The following is a 21,502-nucleotide window of genomic DNA, read 5'->3' as shown; positions in this document are numbered from 1 at the left end:
GCTTAAGGGCATGTTGATGTAAGTCTTTCAGAAAGATGAGAGCGTTCACTTACTTAGTCTGTCTTTGTTGCATGTAAATTATTCGTTTTTGTCAAGTCTGTGCAACATCCCAAGTTACTACTCACTTTCCCCATGTTCACGTATATATCTGTATACTTTGAGTTGATGCCCACGGACCTGGACAGTTGCACATGTCTTGTTTTGGCTATGCACCAGGGCAGACTGGATTAGACTGGATCAGATTTAAGATTTAATCTGTTGGTGCTATACTGAATAACACGGGAATTTGTGGCCTCATCTGCCACACTACTCAAAAACAAGTACCGTACAGCTGGAAATGGCTACGATCCCACCTGAATGATTTATTTTCACGGCGGAAGAAAAGTATGACCAGCAACAAACACTCACAGAATTTCTACATTTTTTCATTTGTTCAAAGTGTCTTCCAGCACTTGTTGTAAACACAGACATAGTAAATGCTGTCCATTTACTGTACAAAGTGTTTGTGAGGACTTTCTGTAGCAAAAGAGACTCTATCAATTTACACTGATCTATTTATTCTGGAGACACGTGGACTCGGTTTGAACTGTTCTACAGCCAAAAAAGTGTCCGTCTTTCTTTCTTTCTTTCTTTCTTCTTAACATGTAAAATCCTGTAGTTTCGGGTAAAAATCGCTTCTATTTGCCAGTGCTGTCAATTCTTCCTGTGCGCATGTGTGTGTGTGTGAGAGAGAGGTGGAGTTTAATATGCTTCCTTTCCTTTTCCTCTCACTGCATGACTTAACCCTGCTATGGATCACAGAGACATGACTTCAAGCTGAATAAATCAGGGTCATCGTGAAAAGAACAGGAGACCTTGAAATATCTCTCAGATTCTCTCGTAGCCCTTTCTCGCTCTTTTCAAGATCTGACAGTGAACATCTGGGAGTAGATGCAACTTTACTATCATATTAGCCGCACTGAAAAATTGATTTAAAAACACATTTATTTTGGACATTTCTTGTGTGATTTTGTGGAAGCAAGAACCAAGAGTGTCTCTTTAAAAAACAGCTGGTTGGAATTGCAGGTGTGAGTTACACATGCTGAGCATGAAGAGGGTCGTGATGGTCTCAAACTCTGACCCACCATCCACAAGTACCAGTCAGGCTGGCGCCACCGTCTGCAGCTTGGCCAAACGAGATGAGCTGGTGGGATGAGAGGTGTCTCCTGTCGTATTTATGGCCTCCTTAACCCTCCTTACCTTAACAAATAGCATTACATCACTGACCCTATTTCAGACCAACCGCAAAGCACAGCGCATGGCCAACACATTTCAACACCGTTTAACTGTCACTTGAATTTGCACCTGCCTGACATCCACTTTGCATCGCGCTGCGGGATTATCAGGAGCAGTGAATAATAAGAGATCCTCCACGTATTTGTTGTGGATTTGTCTGTGCATAATTCTGCGTATCATGACAGGCGGTGGCAGCTGCTGGAGTATGCAGTGCACTCTAATACAAAGTGATGATGATGATGAAACCAGGGTGACCTGATTTATTAGTACCCAAGCATCGGCAGGGGAGTCACAGGAAGTATTTCCATATGGATTTTTTTTTGGGGGGGGGGGACTTGACATGGGAGGCTTGGAGGCCTCACTCTCTAAAAAACCCCAAAAAAAAAAACCCAGGTCCATCCTTTGCATGTGGGCGGAGGGTCTAAAATAAAATCAGCTGTCACTATCTGCTTGTTGGACAGAAGTGAACACATAATACTGGAGCTGGTCTCCATCACTGACTGGGATTTGCTTTTGGGTTGGACAGACCCCGCATGCCGAGGGTGCAGTGGCCTTTCCTTTGGGATTTTACTTGCTGAGTTTTTATTTTATTGTGTTTATAATTCACCATCTTCCTTCTCTGGTAGGTAATGAGCAGTCTCGGGGAGGTATTTGTGTATGTGGAATGAATACATGATTGATTTTGACTTAAGAAATTCTGAATGCATAGAAACTTTTATGTGATACAGAACATTGTTACATTGTTGTCTTTTTGATACCTGCAGAGGAAACTATGGATTTGTGTTTGTTTGATTCAACACATCAATATTGCCTTCATGCTGAGCACCTTTTCACTCAAAATACAGGACACTGGGCCAAAATATAAATCAAACCGTGACTAAAATGCTGAATTAACGCTGAGGATTTTTTTTTATTAGCTCGAGGAGAGTATACATTCATTACTTTAACTAATTCCAAAGAGACCAAACTCTGAGCTGCTAAGCTGTTTGTACCAAGGCCAACCCTCTAGGAGATATGTCGCCAGCTGAGTGATGAAAAAAGGGAATACTGACGAGTAGTTGGGCATACACTGATGTGTATATATGGTTTATCTTGATGTTTTTGTAAAGGAAAATCGCGTCCCCCATAGCTTTCCTCTATATTTCAAAGAGAAACACGACCCATCACACTTAAGTTTAAAATAGGCGTGATTTATTTTTGCACGGCGCCGAGATTACTTCACTTTCTTGTTATTTGAGCTCTCAGTCAGTGTCATGAGATAGCCTAAGCATGTTTTTTCTACAAATTTTTTGTTCCTATACCGTAGTGATTGAGAGTCAATGGGTCTATGGCCTTGGAGGTATTTCAGTGGGTTTTTTTGTTTGTTTTGTTCTGTTTTTTTTTTTTTCAGTTTAAATGCTATAAATTGAGATTTGAAGTAACAGTAATAGCCTAATTTAAAAGTATTTTTAATGCACTAGCTCATTTACATGTTAACATTCCTCCAAGGCTAAAATAGTAGACTGGTGAGCTACAGATCAAAAATAGTCAGCAGGGAAAATAAACAAATATGCTAATGGAAAAACTAGTCATTAAAAAATGCAATGATATTTAGTTATTTACTCACAGATTACCATATTAAAGAAGTTTGTCAGCCCACTATTGAGCTTGCATATCTGAATTCCTGTTCTCTGGAGCTTGGGACTTGAATAAGAGATACTTAGGAAATGTGTGGATATAGTTATTAGAATAGGATGCTTATACAATCATAATTCATAAAAGCAAAATCTTTGTGTTGTTAGTGTTATTTCAACTTCCATTGTTAGTAATTGGTCATTATATGAATATTTTGATGTTGTACTTTCAACTGTACAGCTATAAAAATGCAAAATCTATCCTTCTTATTTCCACATCCACAGAAATGAGGTGTGAATGCTTTCTATGTCCCAGACATAGAAGGGATGCTCTTTTCAGCAGCGTTGCTATGTTCAATTTATTATTTGGTTTCTGGAGGCTAATAATGTTCCCAATATAAAACATTTGTAAGTTACCAGGTTATACATAATAATAACTAACAGGGCTCCAGCGCACTCATGTTGCACTCCTGTTTTGACCTGATGAATAACGTAAGTGCTTTTAAAGGGGGGCAGTTCATTAATTAAAAGATACATTAACTTTTCTGCTTATGATCCTCTTAAAAATTCATTGAGATCTAAGTGACCATTTCAATGCACCACCATACACCTGAGGTACACTTCATTTCTGTTCCACTCAGGAGCCATGGGCCAACATGACAGCAAAGCATGATGATGAAATCCACTTTGTAGAGCTGTTTATTTCCTTTTAAATAAATCCTGCACATCCACCAACTTGATGTCAGGCAACAGGTGTGCAAATGTTTTAAAGAACGTCATTTGTGGGAGCACCACCTGCATCGTAGCAGTCCCCTGTTGTCGCCAAGAATATATTTACAAATGAATGATTTTATGTGCTTTCAGTTGGAAATACTTGTACAATATTTCCTAGAAGATCAATATATAATCCATTTATATACAACTTAAATTTGTATATTTATACCCAAACTCTTGTTCTTTATGCACAAATGACAGGACAATCATCAAAGCTTTAGATACTTTTAATAATGCTTTAACTGAATTTTTTGTAGCGTCACTGTGATGTCATGTTATCCTTTAATAATTTGATGACAGCAAATAAAACACACAAATAGCAAATTCTTAAACAGTTGGCTTCTTGTGCCTTAGCTGCTGGCAGCAAAGTTTTAACCGGGGCAGGACTTCCTGTAAGATTTAAACCAGAGGAATCGGGATTCGCTCTGTGGACTCAGAGGTCATCCCACCGGTCAAGTGTGAGGCCATGTACCAGGCAACTGTCTCCAAGCGGGCAGACAACACCATCCCCAGCGGGGTACTTCAGCTTCTGCATGGACATGTATCAGCATGTAGCTATAGTACCTGACAGACCATGCGGTATGCGTAATTAGAAACTACGATTCTGTAGTCAGTTGTATTGCTTTTTTTGCTTTCTTGTTGGAGAGTCTCAAGCTGACTGTGCTGCACTGAGCTGGTATTCCCACCATTATCATTAGTGATGCCATGCCATATTAGTGAAAGACCAGTGCAAACATTTATAAATAGAGTGGAAACATGAGACTGCCATTGCAAGGCTTACTATAGAAAAAATGTTCAAGAAATGCAGTATTATTGTTTGCTTTACTTGGCAAAAGCTTTCACAAATTGTCATGCCATTCTAAAACAATTACATAAACAGAACATAAGTTTGTGCCCGCCTTTGCGTGTGTCTGCAGACACAAAAAGCAAACCGCATTAGCTACACCATGTTTGACGGCAGTCTGTGCTGCATGCATGCCAGACAGAATAACCCTATTAAGCAGCCGTTTGATTTCAGGTCATGTAGAAGTGGAGGCAGCTAACGATATTTCCTGCTTCATTAGGTCATGGAGGAGTTGGGGGTCTGTTCCCTGCCTGGGGGACTTGCAAGTGTGAGGAAACAATTTGAGACCCAGGAAACTGCATCATCACATAATGTAACCCAGTTTCATTTCCATCACAGAACCGTGCAGGTACACATTACGCAGAACAAAGCATTACTTTACTTTCATCAGGCTGATACAAAAAGCATGAAAGCAATGCCTATGATTAAATCATTAGAACATTTTCTCTGACCTGAGCTGTTTCCGTTTTCCATCTGCATCACTGCATGAGGAACTTTGCAAGTAAAAATTCAAAATTCAGACTGAATGTTAACAGTGAGGCTCTTAGTATCTCTTGTTGCACGAGTACCAAAGTGTGTGGGCTTAAGTTACAGACACTGCTTGACATTTTTAACAGCTTCCATGAAAACCTCCCGGGCATTTTCACTTATGCTGTAGCTCGTTTTGCTAGATAGAAACTTAGAAACTTTGCAAAGCAATGGATTTTTTTTCTTCTTTTTTTTTGCTATAGAAGAGCATGAGCGAACAGCTTGGCACATTCTTTGTCATCTTGCCTCCATCTGTGATTCATCATTTGAAAGTGCAGTAAGCAATCTGGTCCAACATCTTCTCTGCATGGTATACAGTTGTGTGCTATTATGCTCTGGTTGGATGGAGTTGTAGTGGAATTAGAATGGAGTCAAGTCACATCTGTGGCCATGACAAGGACAAACATATATTCATGTAGATGTGTGTACATGTGGCATGCGCACAGTTTCACCTTGTTTGAATGCCATGCCCTTTCTCTTCACAGGAAATGTCCCATTCAGAGGTGACAGAGTCAAGTGACACCAGACAGGTCCTCCCAGGCAGTCAGCAGCTAAATTTCAATCAAGAAATGATGGTAAATAATAATTCCACTCACTGTTTTCTTGCAGGCAGTGCAATAAGGCTCGCTAATGATCTAAACTCATTGATTGCTTTGTTGAGTAAAAACTGTAACTAATAGAAATCAGTTTGACTGGTTTAATAAATGTGTGTTTAGTAGTCTTTAACAGCTTGAGCAGAGATTAAAAACATTATTTTTAGTGGAAAAATGTGAAGGATGTGAAGGATGATGCTCACTTATTACATTTCTGTCTATCTCTGTGCAGTTTCCCCCCTAATTTCTCTTTACCCGTTCCCATTTTAATTGCTCACAGGTGTCATATAGCGACAACAACTTGGCATCCACTTATGAAAACCATCAAAATGAAACAGGTAGTAATGCTTTTTCTATAGGCTTTTCTGTATCAGCTGTCACTGCTGTGCTGATTAAAACCTTGCCTTTGTTGTTTTTGGCTGTGCTGACTTTTAGAAGAGGATTTCCCCAGGTACACAACAAAAGAACTGAGGGATCACTTTGAAAAAACAATAGAAGAGGCCGCGCCACAAAAACCAATTAAGGTAATGATTTGCACTTAACCATTAAGAACATGAAATTAAGGAATCTTTACTTTGGACTGTTTAATTGGAACTTGGAACTGTTACATTTTTTAAAGTTACATGAAGTTAAAGCTGTGTAATTCTACAGGTTGGGCTGTTTAATTGTCAAAAATACAATGGAAGCATTACTTTATATGTTTATTTATTTAAATGTAAACAAACAAACACCAATGACAGTAAGGCTCTGCAAGGGGTTGGAGGTATACAGTCTCACTCCCGCAACATACCACTGGAGTTTCTGCCTTTATTCTTTAAATGCTTAGAACTGATCTGCTGTCGAGAACTGCAGAAAATAAACATGATCTTGTATTCTTGACATATTAAATGAATAATGTGACAAGGCAATAAAAGTCTGCAGATTTTGGCCATTTGAATATTTTTAATATGAAGCAACAGCAGTAGGAAAAGTTCTGTTTGCATAATCAGTAAGCACTGAGGCAAATAACTGCTGTAGGAGATCTGCAGAAATGCTGCAGTCCTGCATACATCTCCATGTTTAAGTTGAAGGAACCAGAATCCAGTGTGGCAGTGACAGACTCTGTCACTACATTATAACACTACAGGGAGAGACAGTTGCTAAAAAAAATATTAGCAAAATAGAATATTTTTGGTCAAAATATTGATAATAGTACTGAGAAGGTGGTTGATTTAACATCTTTAGATATAGCATTAACTCTTCTTAGTGATTCCTATGCTTAAGGGAAAAAAAAAAGATGAACATCACACAGTTCCATTTATTTTAGTAAACTGCCAGTCTGCTGTGTAGTTTCACAACTCGGTCAAGGGTAATTTATATATACGAAATCATGCCAATTTAAAGGAAAGACTTACCCCCCTTGACCCTGACAATATGGGAACCCAGTCACTTTTTAGGTCCAATTGTCCCCTTGGTGCAGGGTGAGGAGAAATTTTTTCCAAGAGGCCATTCCCAGGTTCTCATGTGGCCCCTTGGAAAAAAATTATTGCTCACCATACCTTTAAAGAAATGTGTCAGTACAAAGTTGCTCTGAGTATTCATGTTTATAATATGATGATTTGTTCTTATCCTGATGGGAGTGGTCTATACCAGGATGGCAGTGTTCCCTTCCATATGTTCAAGAGGGGTCATACAGTGCTTTATTGAAATGCATGGATATGATGTAAATCATATATCTTGACCCAATTAAATAACAGAACACTGGCTCACCTAGATACTTTCTTTTCAGTAAATATGTCACTTATCTGTAATTCGTTGTAATTTGATGGATCATTTACCTGTTAATGTCATTTTTGTTCCTTGTAAAGACTGGACGTGACATCAGTCGATCAAAGTGGTCCTCAAGTGCGACTCAAAACAACATAGTGGCTAGTGAGGTGTGTGAAGCATCCCATACTGAAGAACTGCAAGACACAATGGTTGTAATGATGGATTATGAGGACTTTCCACCCCCACCAGCTGAGGATTCTGACTTCCTTCCACCCCCACCTCCAGACTTATTACAAATGCCACCAGACAGCGAAAATGTTCCAAAGTACCAATATGCACATGAACCAGCAAACCTATCCAAATACCCACTCAACAGAGAGGCTTACATCAAGCAGAGGAGTATGAATGAGCTGAAACGTCTTTACAAGCACATTCACCCTGAGGTTCGCAAGAATATTGAGAAAGAGTACTACATTGATTATAACGAAACCGAGAACAACCAGGTAGAGAGCCAGGAGTACATGTATGAAGATGATGTTGGCAGTCCTGATGATATTAATGATGAAGAATATGCAGAATGGGAGGAGATCCTTCCCGGGGACGTGCAGGCAATGCGTTGGAAGTTTGAAAACAAGCCACTGGATGCCATCAGAGATGAAATTCCAGATGACGATGAAGACAATAAGAAAATAACTCAGCAGGAAATCATTCTGGGAAAAGATGTAAGGCGAACAGCATGGATGTTTGAGACCAAGCCAATGGATGAGCTGGGCTCACAAAACACAAATTCCACAGAATACAGAAACAAATTTAATAAATTTGATAAAGGAGATGTCCGCGCTGCAGCTTGGTTGTTTGAAACTCAAACTATGGACACCCTAAACAAAATGCATAAAGAGGAGGATTTGACGAAGGAAATTGTATTCACAGAGGAGGATGGAAATGCTACCATTTACATGATTGACAATAAATTCATGGGAGTCCTTGGGCACACTGAGACCATTGATGAGAGCCACCTGCTGTGTCTGCGGTCAGTGTTAGAGGAGATTAATGGAGATGTGAAAACAGTAACAAGTACATTTGACACTCAGTTCAAATGTATTATTATGGGACAATCAAGTCAGATGCTGGAGATTAAGTCTGTGCGCAAAATTGAAACTGAATTGGAGAGCTCAATTGCTTCACGTTGGCTTTTTGATACCCAACCTCTGGACATCACAAACAGAGAAAATGCTCCTTTGAAACTTGTGTGTAGTCTTTCCATGGAGGACAGCAATAAAGGAGACTGGGGCAGGTGGCTGTTTGAGATAAAAACATTAAATTCTCTCAGTGAGTTGGAAAGCTCACAAATGGAAACGACAGAGATCATGGGAGCTGATGTGCGCAAACACTGCTTAGTGTTTGAAACACAGCCAATGGATTCTCTGAAAGATGACTCCAATGCCAGACCTCAGTCTATCGAGGAGATTATCGGGGGCAATGTTAGATCTGCAAGGCACTTTTTTGAAAGCAGCCCTCAAGCAGTCAGGAAGAACTGCCCAGAGGTTGGAAAACTTAAAAAGGCAGCAATAAGTGAAGAAATAAAAGGGGATGTGAGACACCAAAAGTGGCGCTTTGAGAGTCAACCTTTAGAGGACATAAGAGAAGCGAAGAAAGAGGTCACTCGAACAGTGAATGTCGAAGATGACCTCACACAGGAGGACGGCACAAGCTGCAGGGCAGATGTACGCAAGAACTGTTGGGTATTTGAAACCCAGCCAATGGATACTTTGAAAGATGATGCAAATGCACGTCCTTTGACTAAAGACGATGTCGTTGCAGGTAATGTCAAATCAACCAGACATTATTTTGAAACAATTCCAGCAGAAGAGTTAAAGGAGTTGGCAGAGGTGGGAAAACTGAAAAAGACTGTAGAACTTGATGAGGAGAAGGGTGATGTTAGACATCAGAAATGGCGATTTGAAAGCCAACCTCTGGAGCAGATTAGAGAGGAAAAGAAAGAAGTCGTCCGAACAATTGACCTGGAAGAAATTGATAAAGTGGATGTGTCAAGCTACAAGCAAATCTTTGAGAGCACAGATTTAAACAGCAGGAATGAGTCTCAAAAGATTCTAATAGAGGGAGTAACATCTGGCTCTGTGAAATCAAATACAGAATTGTTTGAATCTACTCCACTGTATGCCATGCAAGACAGCGCAGGTCACTTCCACGAGGTGAAAACAGTGCGTCGGGAGGAAGTTGTTAAAGGAGATGTAACAACATATAAATGGATGTTTGAAACAAAACCGATTGATCAGTTCGATGAAAGCATCGACAAATATCAAATTATCAAGGGCATATCCAAACAGGAAATTGAGTCGGGTGATGTTAAAACTGCAAAGTGGTTGTTTGAAACACAGCCTCTTGACGCTATCAAGTACTTCAGCAACATTGAAGATGAAGAAACTGTGGGTTCAAGTAAACATATTGATGTTGTGAAAGGTGATGTGAAAACCTGCAAGTGGCTATTTGAGACCAAACCAATGGACATCTTGTATGAAAGAGGGGAGGTAAAGGATGAAAACGAATCTGAAGAAATGTATAAGGGGGATGTTAAAACCTGCACTTGGCTTTTTGAGACGCAAGCACTTGATGCTATCCATGATGAGACAGAGACAGTTCTGAACACGCGCACTATAAAACAAGAGGACATCAACGGAAAAGATGTAAGAATGGCTTGTTTTCTCTTTGAAACAGAGAAACTGGAGAACCTCACTGGAGAGGAGATGGGAGTTTTTAAACGTGTCACAGAGATAGACATTGCATCTGGAGATGTGTCTAGGATGAAGTACATTTTTGAGAATCAAACATCTGATATCACCACTTCTACATCTGAGGAAGTGATGCAAAAGCTCAAGAGAGTTCAGACCGAAGACATACAAAAAGGAAATGTTGTGAGCTGCAAATGGCTCTTTGAAAATCAATCCATTGATGCCATACACGACAGTCAAGCGCAGACGATGAGCAGCCACACAGTGAACGACGTACAAGGAGGAGATGTGGATAAGGGTCGTTTTATTTTTGAGACCTACTCCTTAGATAAAATTCAGGAGGTTTCCTCTGACGTGGACACAGAGCTGAAGAAAATCCAAAAAATTGTCTGTGATGAGGAGGAGAGGGGCAATGTAGGAAATTACACAATGATGTTTGAAACTCAGCCCCTTTATGCCATCCAGGACAAAGAGGGCCACTACCACGAGGTCACCACTGTCACAAGTGAGGAGGTGACACAGGGAAATGTTGTAGGAACGCGATGGTTGTTTGAAACAAAGCCCCTCGATGCTATCAAGGACACAGATGAGGTTTATATAATTAAATCCGTCACACAGCAGGATGTGCAAAAAGGAGATGTCGTCTCTGCTAAATGGAAATTTGAGACACAGCCTCTTGACAAGATTGCTGAAGAAAAGAAGCCTTTAATAAAAACAGTAGAGGACATTCAAGGTGGCGACGTAAGAATGAATAAGCATCGCTTTGAGTCTGACACTTTGTCACAGGGATGTGTTCGAACTGTTAATGTGAGTGAAATTCAAAAAGGTGACGTCAGAACTGCTAAGTGGAGATTTGAAACTCAGTCCATTGACAAAATCAGAAGTATGAGCTCTGAAAATTTGATTGAAACTGTTAAAAAGGAGGAGACTGCAAAGGGAGATGTTAAACATTCAGTCTGGCTGTTTGAGAAAAATCCTCTTGACCACATTAAAGAGGCAGATGAGGATGAGGAGGCAAACATGCCTCAAGAGGAGATCCCCAAAGCGGATGTAAAGACAACAACTTGGCTCTTTGAGACGACACCAATTGACGACTTTAATGAGACAAAAGTGGAAAGGACGGAAATCCTGGGCAAGAGCGTCAAGGGAACTCTCGAGGAACTTTATAGTCAGAAAATGGTGAAATCGAAGGGAATTCTCATTGAAACTGATGAAATTGGTGACGTTAGGATGGCAAAATACCAGCTAATGAACAAGCAGGCTCCTGAGATTCAACGAGAGGAAGTAATCAGGGGAGATCTGCAGACTATCATGATGAACCTACTGAACAGACAGGAAAGACAGGATCAGCAGATAGTCATAGATTCAGAAGAGAAAGGTAATGTCAGCTCAACGGTACAGCAATTATTTAGCCAAGAAAGAGTTAGCACTGTTGAAAAGGAGGAAATAATACGCGGTGACATCCAGGAGGCTATAAACAAACTTTTCAGTGAGGATGGATCAGCAAAACATGGAATACTCATCCAGGAGGATGAAAAAGGAGATGTACAGATGACATTATATTCGCTTCTAAATAAACAAGAAAACCTTTCTGCTGAAAAAGAGGACATTGTAAAAGGGGATATAAAGAGTGCTCTTCAAAGGCTGTCCAGCCCAGACAAGTCAGATCGGGCAGTGAAGATAAGGGTAGATGACACTGAAAAGGGAAATGTCAGCTTTTACTCTACGTGCATTGAATCTGGGGCTGTGGACTATCTTAAACAACTCCAGTTAGAGCCTGATGATACTCTGCCTGAAATAGCAAAAAAAGAAGTGATTGTTGGGGGTGACATCAAGGGCACAAAACTCATGCTTGGCTGTAATCAAACTCAAATTGAGCGTACAGTTGAGGATGTTATACCGGGTGATGTTCACAACACAGTCAAGGTTTTCATGTCAGAGCCAGCTGCCTCATTGGAAAGGATCCAAAAGGAGGAAATTGTGAAAGGTGACTTAAGAGCTGCTTTGAATTCATTGTCTGAATCAGTGAATCAGACAGTCATTGTAGAGAAAGAGGAGGTGGTGAAAGGCAACATACCGAAAGCTCTACGGTGTTTGGAAAGGGCTCAGAAGAGGCACAAGGAGGTGGAGAAGCCAGATATCATACCAGGAAATATCAAAGGGACTCTAAGATCTCTTGAGAAATCAGCAACATCAAGAGTTGAAACTGTTGTTGAGGATTTAGTTGCCGGAGATGTGAAGGCAACAATGAAATCTCTGGAACTGGCGAAGCAAGCAGTGAAGGAAATTGAAAAGGAAGAAATTGTGAGGGGTGATATTCAGACAGCAATGCAAAGTCTGCAAGATGCATCCAGTGAGATGAAAAAGTGTCAACAGGAAATAGATGTTCAGGGTGATGTCAGAGGGACGATTCAGCTCTTCATGGAGTCCCCACCTACACAGAGGGTGCAAAGAAGCTCAAGCCTTGAGGGTGATATAAAGGGTGATGTCAAGATGTCAATTAAGTCATTATATGAGACTCAGGAGCAAAGCCAGCTGGAGAAAGAAGAAGTGATAAAGGGGGATGTAAAAGGCACTATTAAATCACTGCTAGAAACAGCGCAGCGTGAAACTCCAAAAGTCCGTCTGGGAGCATATAGAAGAGTCAAGCAGAGCCCACCCATTAAAAATCTTAAAACTGATGCACAAAGAAACATACAGAAGATTAAAACGGTAAATGTTGTTGAAGCACCAAAAGAAAATCACACCATCTCCAATGAAACCATTACAAAAACATACACTATGGAGCAGTCGGCTCAGCAATCAACAACTGTTGTGGACCACAAAACTATTACCCAAAATCACGGCATCAAAACATTAAAGACAGAGTTTCGTAACCTTAAATCTAACCCAAAGGCCATGATAAAACTTGGTAAAAACAAAGTCAAAACTGATGTTTACGTCTTAAAGCCAAAAGCACCAGAAGCTGATCTGCCTCTCCCACCGCCTCCACCGGTGATAGATACTGACCTTCCTCCTCCTCCTCCTAGTCCTCATCCTCCTTCCGCTGATACTGACATCGATCACCTCCCTCCTCCACCACCACCACCACCGCTAACTACTGAGCAGGACTTCCTCCCACCTCCTCCATCTCAACAAGAACTCGAGACCATGCCAGCACAACCAATTCATCCTTCACCAGCAAAGGCAAAAAAGATGACAGTCAAAAAAGTGAAAGCTCCCGTTTTGCATCCAGTGCCAAAGCTGGAACCTAAAGTAGAATTCAGCAAAACACAAGAGGTGGCAACAACTACTGAGAAACAAGTGGAAATGAGCCAAAACACATTAAAAACAACAACAACGCATACATCAAAAACTATTTCACATGAGATCCCTCCTCCTCCTCCAGAGTCACCACAGCCATTAAAGAAAATTTACATTGCTCCCATGAAATTTACTCCTCCGCCATCTCCTCCTCCTTTTATGAGAGGGAAAATGAGCAAATTTAACACACCGTTAATAAAAGCTGAAGAAAAGTACCGGAAGCTGAGGGAGGAAAACACACCACCAACCACTCCATCGCCCACTTTTATATATGACTCAGTCACCTCTGCTCTCCAAATGATTTCCACTGAAGATGCAGAGCAGTCAAATGGCATCAGCTCAGAAATCACACAGGGCAGCAATGCAAAGATACCAGTGAGTGTTCATTCAGAGTCACTGTCATGTAATCTATCTAAGGAGATCATAACCACAAATTCAACACGGAGTAATGCAAGTGAGAATATCCTCACAGATTCCACAATTTTATCTTCTGCTCAACAGCAAATCGCCTCTAACGAGTCTTCCAAGGTTGTCTCTATTCAAAAGACCACATCCACTTCAGCTGTGAGACAACAGATGCATACAACTATGCAGAAAACTGTTTCCTCAAAACAGTCGGCTCAATCTGTCAAGGTGGAAAAAGTGCAGACAAAAGTAATTGACGTTGCAAAAACAGACAGCACAGCTAGTCGTACAAAGAAAGACTTGAAAAGTCAGAAAACAAAGGTGTCCAACAAATCTGAAGAAAAACAAGATGAGAAAACCACTGCCCAGAAACCTGACATAGAAACAATGCATGACCTGTCCAAAAAGGAAACCAAGGAATCCAAATCATTGGACTATATCAACAAGAGCAAAGCTGATCCTTCACCTTGTATGAAAGAAAGCATTCCTAATCAGCTAACGCAAACAGAAACGGCAGCTGCTAATGCAAATGTTAAAACAGGCAAGCCAAACCAGAAGGCGAAAAAGAGCAATAAACAAGAAAAGCAAGCAGAGGTAAAATCGTCCAGTGAGACTGAGAAACAGAGTGTTTCACAAGATTTCAAAGTGGAACCTGCTGAGGTGAAAGTGATCGATGAACCCAAAGACATAAAGACAGAGTTAAAGCAGGAGATTAAGAAAGTTACTCCCTCTCCTCCTCTTCCACATCCTCCCCCTGTTGGTGTTGCTCCACCTGCTGTTATTGTAAGTACTGACAACCAATCAGAAACCAACAACACAAATCCAGTGAAGAAGAAAAAGAAGTCAAAAAAGTCTAAAGGGGTTGCACAGTTAGGTCAAGGTAAAGATATTCTCACCGACTCAAAGACAGAAGTTATAGAAACCAAGAAAACAACATCTGAGAACACTCAGCAAATGCAAAAGACAACTGCAGTCACCCAGATTCACAAAGTAGAGCACATAGAAGTCAAGAGAAAAGTCGTTACCACAGACAGCACAGATGATCAGGATTCCACACAGCAAAAAACTGTTCAAAAGCATGTAGAAGGATCTCAAAAGACAGGTTTGACAGCTACTCAGCAGAGTGGGAAAGAACCACCAAAAGAAAGTATGGATGTGCCAATTACAGTGACTGGCGAGTCAGAGCAAAATGAACCGATTAAGTCCACAATAGCACAAACAGAGGAATCTCAAAAGCAGGAGGTCCAAATGTTAATCTCTCACTTCACAGAGATACAAAAGGCTTCAGAAAAGACCGATGCAAAATCTGCAAAGAGTTTGCTCAATCAGGAAAGAAAATGTGAACTGGAGGGATCTGAAAATGCAAGGGATGCTCAAAAAAGTACAGATATTGTTTCCAATGTAAGGAGATTAGCAGAGGCCAAGCCAATAGATCTAGAAGATGAAACCAAGGACAGGCGTGAAAGTGAGCCGGCATCTGAGAGAGTGGTTTCTGGTGCAGCATCGCCAAAAATATCCAAGATCAGCATCGGTTCAGCCAAAGTTGAGAGCCAAACCAAAAAAGAATCCTCACATGAAAAAAAGAAAGAAGAAGTGGGTCTGTCCAAGTCCGTCGACCTTCGAGCTCCCTCACCCTCACTCAGGACACGTTCTCCGTCACCGATATTCATCACCATCGAGTCCAAACGGAGAACTGACTCGCCCCAGAGAGTGACGCCATCACCCACCCTCCTGCACAGGCCACCCACACCTCCCACACCGCCGCTACGCAGGTGTGACACTCCAACATCACGTATCACTAGAATCACACCTTCTCCAACTTTTGACAAAGCTGAAAATTTGGCTCGACTTAAAGACACAACAGCCAAGCTCTCGCGTGGCGTCACCCCACCACCACTATTGCCCAGCCCAATCCCAGAAAAGAAATCTGAGATTGTGGAGCCGCCTGCTTCGTTCCATCGACAAATCAAAACCGAGTTCCAGGTTATGGAGGCTTCAGGGATACCGATGGCAACGGAAAAGCCCCGAAAGAGTTTATCCGAGGAAGTTCTGCAGGCTTGTGTTAATAATACAGCAGTAGAGGATAAAGGTATCATTTCTCAAGGTTTGAGTGCAAATGAAATACAAAGTAAGTCTGAGACCCATATGCCATTGGGTCAAAATAACCCAGATCTTGGTGAAGCTTCAGAATTATCATCTGCATCTGTCAAAGAGAAGAAAGAGTTTTTTGAAGAGGCTCAAAAAGCAGGAGTTAATAAGATCTATGTGCGCAAGGAACCGATTGCTATTCCTGAGCGACTGGGCCCAGACGTCAGTGAGTGTGAAGCAGAAAATAAGAACAAAGAAAAGGATGAGCTTCCCAGGGCTGACTTGTCGAGTCTTGTAAACAAATTTGCATCACCAGAAGAGAAAACATATATCAGAAAAGAGCTTATCCCACTCACGGAGCGCCTTCACAATGACTCCAAAAGCAAAGATTGTGACAAAGAGAAAGCAGACGGCCTGGAACAGGAAATGCCAGCTTTTGACATCCAGGCTATTAAAAATGTTTTTGAACTCGGTGAGCAAAGTTCTTTATTCAGAGAAGAGATAAAGGATCAGGAGGAGCTTGTGTCAAGCCTGAGTGAAACAACAGCAGACACTTCAAAGCAAGAAAGTCCTCAAGAGACAAAGGGAGGCTCAAGGCAGAGCACTCCCCTCCCTGTGCAGAAAAATGAGGTAGGAACTGTGCCAGCTGAACCATCATCCCTCTCTGAAACCGAATCAATCACAGAGCATTTCTCACATCTTGATGAATTTGGTAACAAGGTCACCGAAACAAGGACAGCTGTCACTGTGCACTCTGAGAGTGTGTCAACCCTACCCAAAGCTCCTTTCTCCTATGCTGATGCAGTGAAAAGAAAAGCTGCTGCAGCGAGGCGAACAGAAACATACGATGAAGATGCTACAGAGAAGTTGCTGAGGAATTTCCATAAAACATGGACGGAGAGCGAGACAGTCTTCAAGAGTCTTGGATACAGTGTTTCTGAGGAAACAACATCGCAAATTGTGTCGCACCAGACGAAGATTGCCTCATCTGGTAAAATAAATGTGTGGCATGAAACAGCAGAAACTAATGGCATGGATTACGGATGGCTTTTCTTTAAAAATCAATTTGTGCCGCTGTGTTGGAAAAGTATAATTTCTACCTGTTGTATTGTTTGGATTGTGCAGGCAGTTTACAGCCAAGCTGCACTGTGAAATGGTCCAAAATTTACTCTTTAGATTTGAGTTCATGTGCATCAATTCTAATCTTTTTTTGTGTGCATGGGCACCATAATTGCTTCTAACACAGGCAATGAGGTAGCATAGTTCATCAAAGTGGTTTAAAAAGTAGTGCAGATTGTTGCAACAGTGCAAATCTCATGTCCATGTAGACAAACAAATAGACCACATTTCTGAAACCCATCTGAGTGTGCTAACATGCTCAAAATAGCAATGCTGGCATGATGATGTTGTTTTATTTGTTTCATGCTAACAAGAGCAAAACAATAGTGCAGCTCAGGTTGACACAAATGTTTTTGGTATTGCATCTGCTTGATCATAAACCAAAAGATTATATGAAGTAAAAAATAAAGGCTTTTAAAGCTTTTCACTAACTATGCTTAAGGACAGCTTAAGTGCTCTTTGTTATAACAGATTATCACACGGGGATGTATGTCAGTGTAAATCCATCCAATCTATTCAGTACAATAAATGCACTGAAAAATGTTGCAATGCAGTGCGCTTCACATTTAATCACTTCAAACATTAACATGACCAGGTTACATTAGGTCACATAAGCGTGTGTGTGTGTGTGTGTGTGTGTGTGATAAATTGTTTGGGAAAAGCATAATTCATATGTTCATGCTACATTTTGTAAAGGTAAGCCAGTGGTATGAATACACTATAGAGTATGTTGCCCGAAAGTAGTCACAGACTCTGTTAACCCTGTAAAGCCTGAAACATGAAACAACTGCCAGAATTTGTCAATTTTTTTTAAACTGGAGCATTAATTAAATGTTCTGACAAAATAAAAAAATTGAAAATATAGATATAGTGTTCCCATATATGAGTTTAAGTAAACAAAAAAAAAAGTATCAACTGTGATACATTTGGGAATACAGGGTTAATCTGCAATAGAGATACATGGACGTCTCTGACTGCTCAGGTGAATAACACTAAATCCTAACCAGTGTTGGTCAAGTTACTTGAAAAAAGTAATCAGTAACTAATTACCGATTACTTCGCCAAAAAGTAATCCCGTTACTTTGCTGATTACTTATTTTCAAAAGTAATTAATTACTTAAGTTACTTTTTAAAAACACGATTTACAACCTGAAGAGGTGATAAAGCGATAGATCTTTCAGCCCAATTCTACTTTTTCTACATAATCCATCATACAAAATGTAATCAAATGGAAAAGTCTCTTTTTTTAAACTTGTTTTATTAGTTTTAATCTTTTAACTTTATGCATCAAGCAAAAATTAAATTATATGCAACATTCTCTGACTGGAAGAAATTTGTTTAATATTTTATATGTTTAACCTATTTTCTGCACATTCCAGCACATAAAATAATTTTTTTGTGTGTTTACACTCAGTCTTTCAAATAGATGCAAGTAAAACACAACAGAAAATAAATAAAATCAAAGACTAGCAGTCCTGTTGCTCTATTTTCACCTGTAAAGCAGGAGTGGGGTAGGCGGAGGTTTACCCTGGTGCAGGTGTGTCGCGGCGGTCAGTGGAAGAATCTCTGTGCGTTTCCCATTAAGTCCTTGTGCACTCTGTGCTTGCTTGGAAGTGTAGGGGTTTTTTTCCGCTGTAAAAAGAAGTTTTCTTCCCACGCACAACGGACACTAATGTTTTTGTCACTTTTTATGGAATCAAACTTAAAGTAAGGTCAGTACTTCCACGCTTTAAACGCTGCACGCTCATACTCTCTCCCGCACTCGATATATTATCCATTGTTAATCTGCACACAGCTGTTGTCACAAACGTCGCACTCGCTTACGTCACTGTCATGAGACGTTCTCGCAAAAAAAAAAAAAATCACAGTTTTAGTAACGCAGCGTTCCTACGGGAAAGTAACGGTAATCTAATTACCGGTTTTGCAATAGTAATCCCTTACTTTACTCGTTACTTGAAAAAAGTAATCGGATTACAGTAACGCGTTACTGCCCATCTCTGATCCTAACAACCACTAAACCATTTGCTCATGTGACTACTATAAAAAAAAAAAAAAACTACATTCAACATGTGACTACTCTTAAGAATCCAAAGATAATCTATTCTGCTGTTTTTGTATTAGTTTAACTGTAATAAAAATGTGCGATTATGAGGCAACCCAAAGACTGTTCACGATATAACCAATGTGAATTTTATCTCCTTGAAACAGGTTCGAGTTCCGAGGTCGGAGCTGTGCACGGTGTGCCGGAGGAGAGCCTATCCGATGGATGCTCTCATAGTGGACAAAAAAAAGTACCATAAGTCCTGTTTCTGCTGTGAGCACTGCAGGAACAAATTAAGGTAAAGGCTGCCATTCATTCAAATAAATGTTTATAGGGGCTTTCTGAGCACTGCAGTATTGGTAAACGCAATTGTGTTTTAATGACAACATAATGGTTGCCACCATGTCTACAACATACAGTATGTATAGTATCCAGTCTTCCTGTAAAGGAAAAATCAATAAAGTAGGACTTGTGGCTCTAAAATTACATTAAAATAATTGTTAAATAATTGATGTAGTGCATCTCTTAACAGAGGATTTTTCATTTGTTGTGTGTAGCCTAGGAAATTATGTCTCTCTCCATGGACATTTGTACTGCCTACCCCATTACAAACAACTCCTGAAGTCCAAAGGGAACTATGATGATGGACTCGGGCAGAGACTCCCCGCAGGACGTGGTGGACCTATCCCCTCAAATCAGAAACTTGAATGGAGATATTTTGCGAGCAGCATGAGTTCAGTAGAGAAAGCACACAGTGTTGAAAATGAAATGACAAAAATATTTAGTGAAAGCAAACCACACTGCAACAAAATATCTGTAGTTTGGCCCCCACAGGCCAATCCCCCAAAGAAAGCCTTTAAAATAGAGGAAGACATTCAGCTAACTAAACCACAGTGGCCCCCTCCAGAAAGCTCTCCAAAGTCACCCACACAGCAACACAGAAAGACTGTTCCCCGGAGTGTTCTTTGAAATAAAGTCACCCAAAGTTTAGTCTAATAAAACCAAAGAAGAGGCACAAAAGTCTAAATGGTGCAGTAAGAGGAAAGAACTGTCCCATAGGTATAATTAAGGAAGGGTTTGGTTGAAGGTTATGCAGCTAAGTGATTTAAAAGGGAACTTGATAAGTAGGAAAATGTGTATAATATAAATGTAAATGGTGTGGAAAGGCAGGTTGTAATAGTAAGTGCTCGAGAGATAGATGCAGACAAAGTGTGAAAAGCAGATGATGTTATGTGCCTTTATCTGTTGTTCTTTTCCCGTGTGTCATTTTTCATTCTTTGCAGTTCATTCACATGTTTTTTGTTTTCCTAATAATCTGATATACCGAACCACATCAATAACCAGTATCAATCGTGATATCAACCTAGTTTCAGTAAGTTATAAAGGATTATGGTTGATTGAATTATGATAAAAACATGACAAATTTAATATCTGCATTAAAATAACACCAAAACTGTGATTTTAAATTAACTTATGTGCTTAATTAGTCATTATTATTGGATTTTAAACTTTATAACTCTCACTGCTCTCAAACTTTTGTTTTTTGTTTTCAAATATAATTTGGCTCAGAACTTGTTTGTTTTCCACAGTCAATTCATCTTGTTTCAAAATGAATTGGATTGTTGCATAGGTCTCGCCATTTTTTTATACTAAGCGCACTTGAGCTCTCTGAAACAATCACCCTCTTTGGACTCTGATTTTGTACCATTAACCTTTCAACCTATTCACATTTTTTGCATTTTTCTTTTCTTAGCACCTGGTGTGCAGACTACTAAAGTATATCAGAATTAATTTATTTATGATATTGCAAGTATATAATATAAACAAGCAAATTGGTTATTGTCATTTTTGTTTTGGACATTTGTATCCTATTTTGGAAAGCAAATATTTTGCAACAAGGGAATATTATTTTTTAGATTACATGATTGTATCTTGCTTTATTGCTGATCTAAGAGCAATAAAATGTTGAATTTCATCTTTGCATTTGTCTCTTTCACATTCTAACACAAATCTAATTCTTGAATCAATGTGCTATATGTGAAATGCTACATGTCCAGAGTCCATCCATATCAAACACAAAGAGGCAGCAGTTTGTATTTCTCAGGTGTATGGATATAAAGCATCTACTGTAGACAGAGGAAGGCTAGTAGACTCCTCTTACACTGTCAGTATAATCTCCTTTTTAGCTATGCTTACAAGGAGGGGATTTCAGAGCTCAAAGCACAGGTGTGTCTGGAGTGGACCAGACTACCACTATCATGTAGGGATAACTGGATACTTAAGACTGAAAAAAGGCAAATGAGAGGCAGTTTTAACACATGCAGTGTGATGTAGCAGCAATTGAAAAGAAAGTGTTTTACAATATTGTGAATTTTAAACAAACCCAAATGTGGTTCCTTAGTTCCTGGTTGTTCCCCGGT

General features: G+C 40.1%; 1 protein-coding gene across 2 annotated transcripts; it reads left to right on the top strand.

Annotated features, from left to right (window-relative positions):
* Positions 1 to 1,682: 1,682 nt before the first annotated feature.
* xirp2b (xin actin binding repeat containing 2b) lies at positions 1,683 to 21,057 on the top strand. 2 transcript variants are annotated; one of them, XM_026144173.1, is made up of 9 exons: positions 1,683 to 1,897; positions 4,017 to 4,179; positions 4,727 to 4,855; positions 5,520 to 5,609; positions 5,908 to 5,965; positions 6,063 to 6,151; positions 7,475 to 16,913; positions 19,250 to 19,380; positions 19,640 to 21,057. In XM_026144173.1, the coding sequence occupies exons 2-8, from the start codon at positions 4,129 to 4,131 to the stop codon at positions 19,339 to 19,341; spliced, it is 9,948 nt and encodes a 3,315-aa protein (XP_025999958.1). In that variant the 5' UTR covers positions 1,683 to 1,897; positions 4,017 to 4,128; the 3' UTR covers positions 19,342 to 19,380; positions 19,640 to 21,057. The 2 variants fall into 2 exon arrangements, with proteins under 2 accessions (XP_025999958.1, XP_025999959.1); XM_026144174.1 differs by lacking the exon at positions 4,727 to 4,855.
* The last annotated feature ends 445 nt before the right edge of the window (positions 21,058 to 21,502 follow it).

The sequence above is a fragment of the Astatotilapia calliptera genome, chromosome 16, assembly GCF_900246225.1.
Source record: "Astatotilapia calliptera chromosome 16, fAstCal1.2, whole genome shotgun sequence".
Lineage (NCBI taxonomy): Eukaryota > Metazoa > Chordata > Actinopteri > Cichliformes > Cichlidae > Astatotilapia > Astatotilapia calliptera.
The sequence above is the reverse complement of the archived record's forward strand: the minus strand, read 5'-3'. Positions and strand labels throughout refer to the sequence as shown.

Excerpts from the sequence above, each read along its gene's own strand:
- xirp2b (XM_026144173.1), top strand. The coding sequence starts at position 4,129 with ATGTACCAGGCAACTGTCTCCAAGCGGGCAGACAACACCATCCCCAGC. Across the intron at positions 6,152-7,474 it reads CGCCACAAAAACCAATTAAG|ACTGGACGTGACATCAGTCG; the intron begins GTAATGATTTGC and ends TTCCTTGTAAAG. Across the intron at positions 16,914-19,249 it reads GACGAAGATTGCCTCATCTG|GTTCGAGTTCCGAGGTCGGA; the intron begins GTAAAATAAATG and ends TCCTTGAAACAG.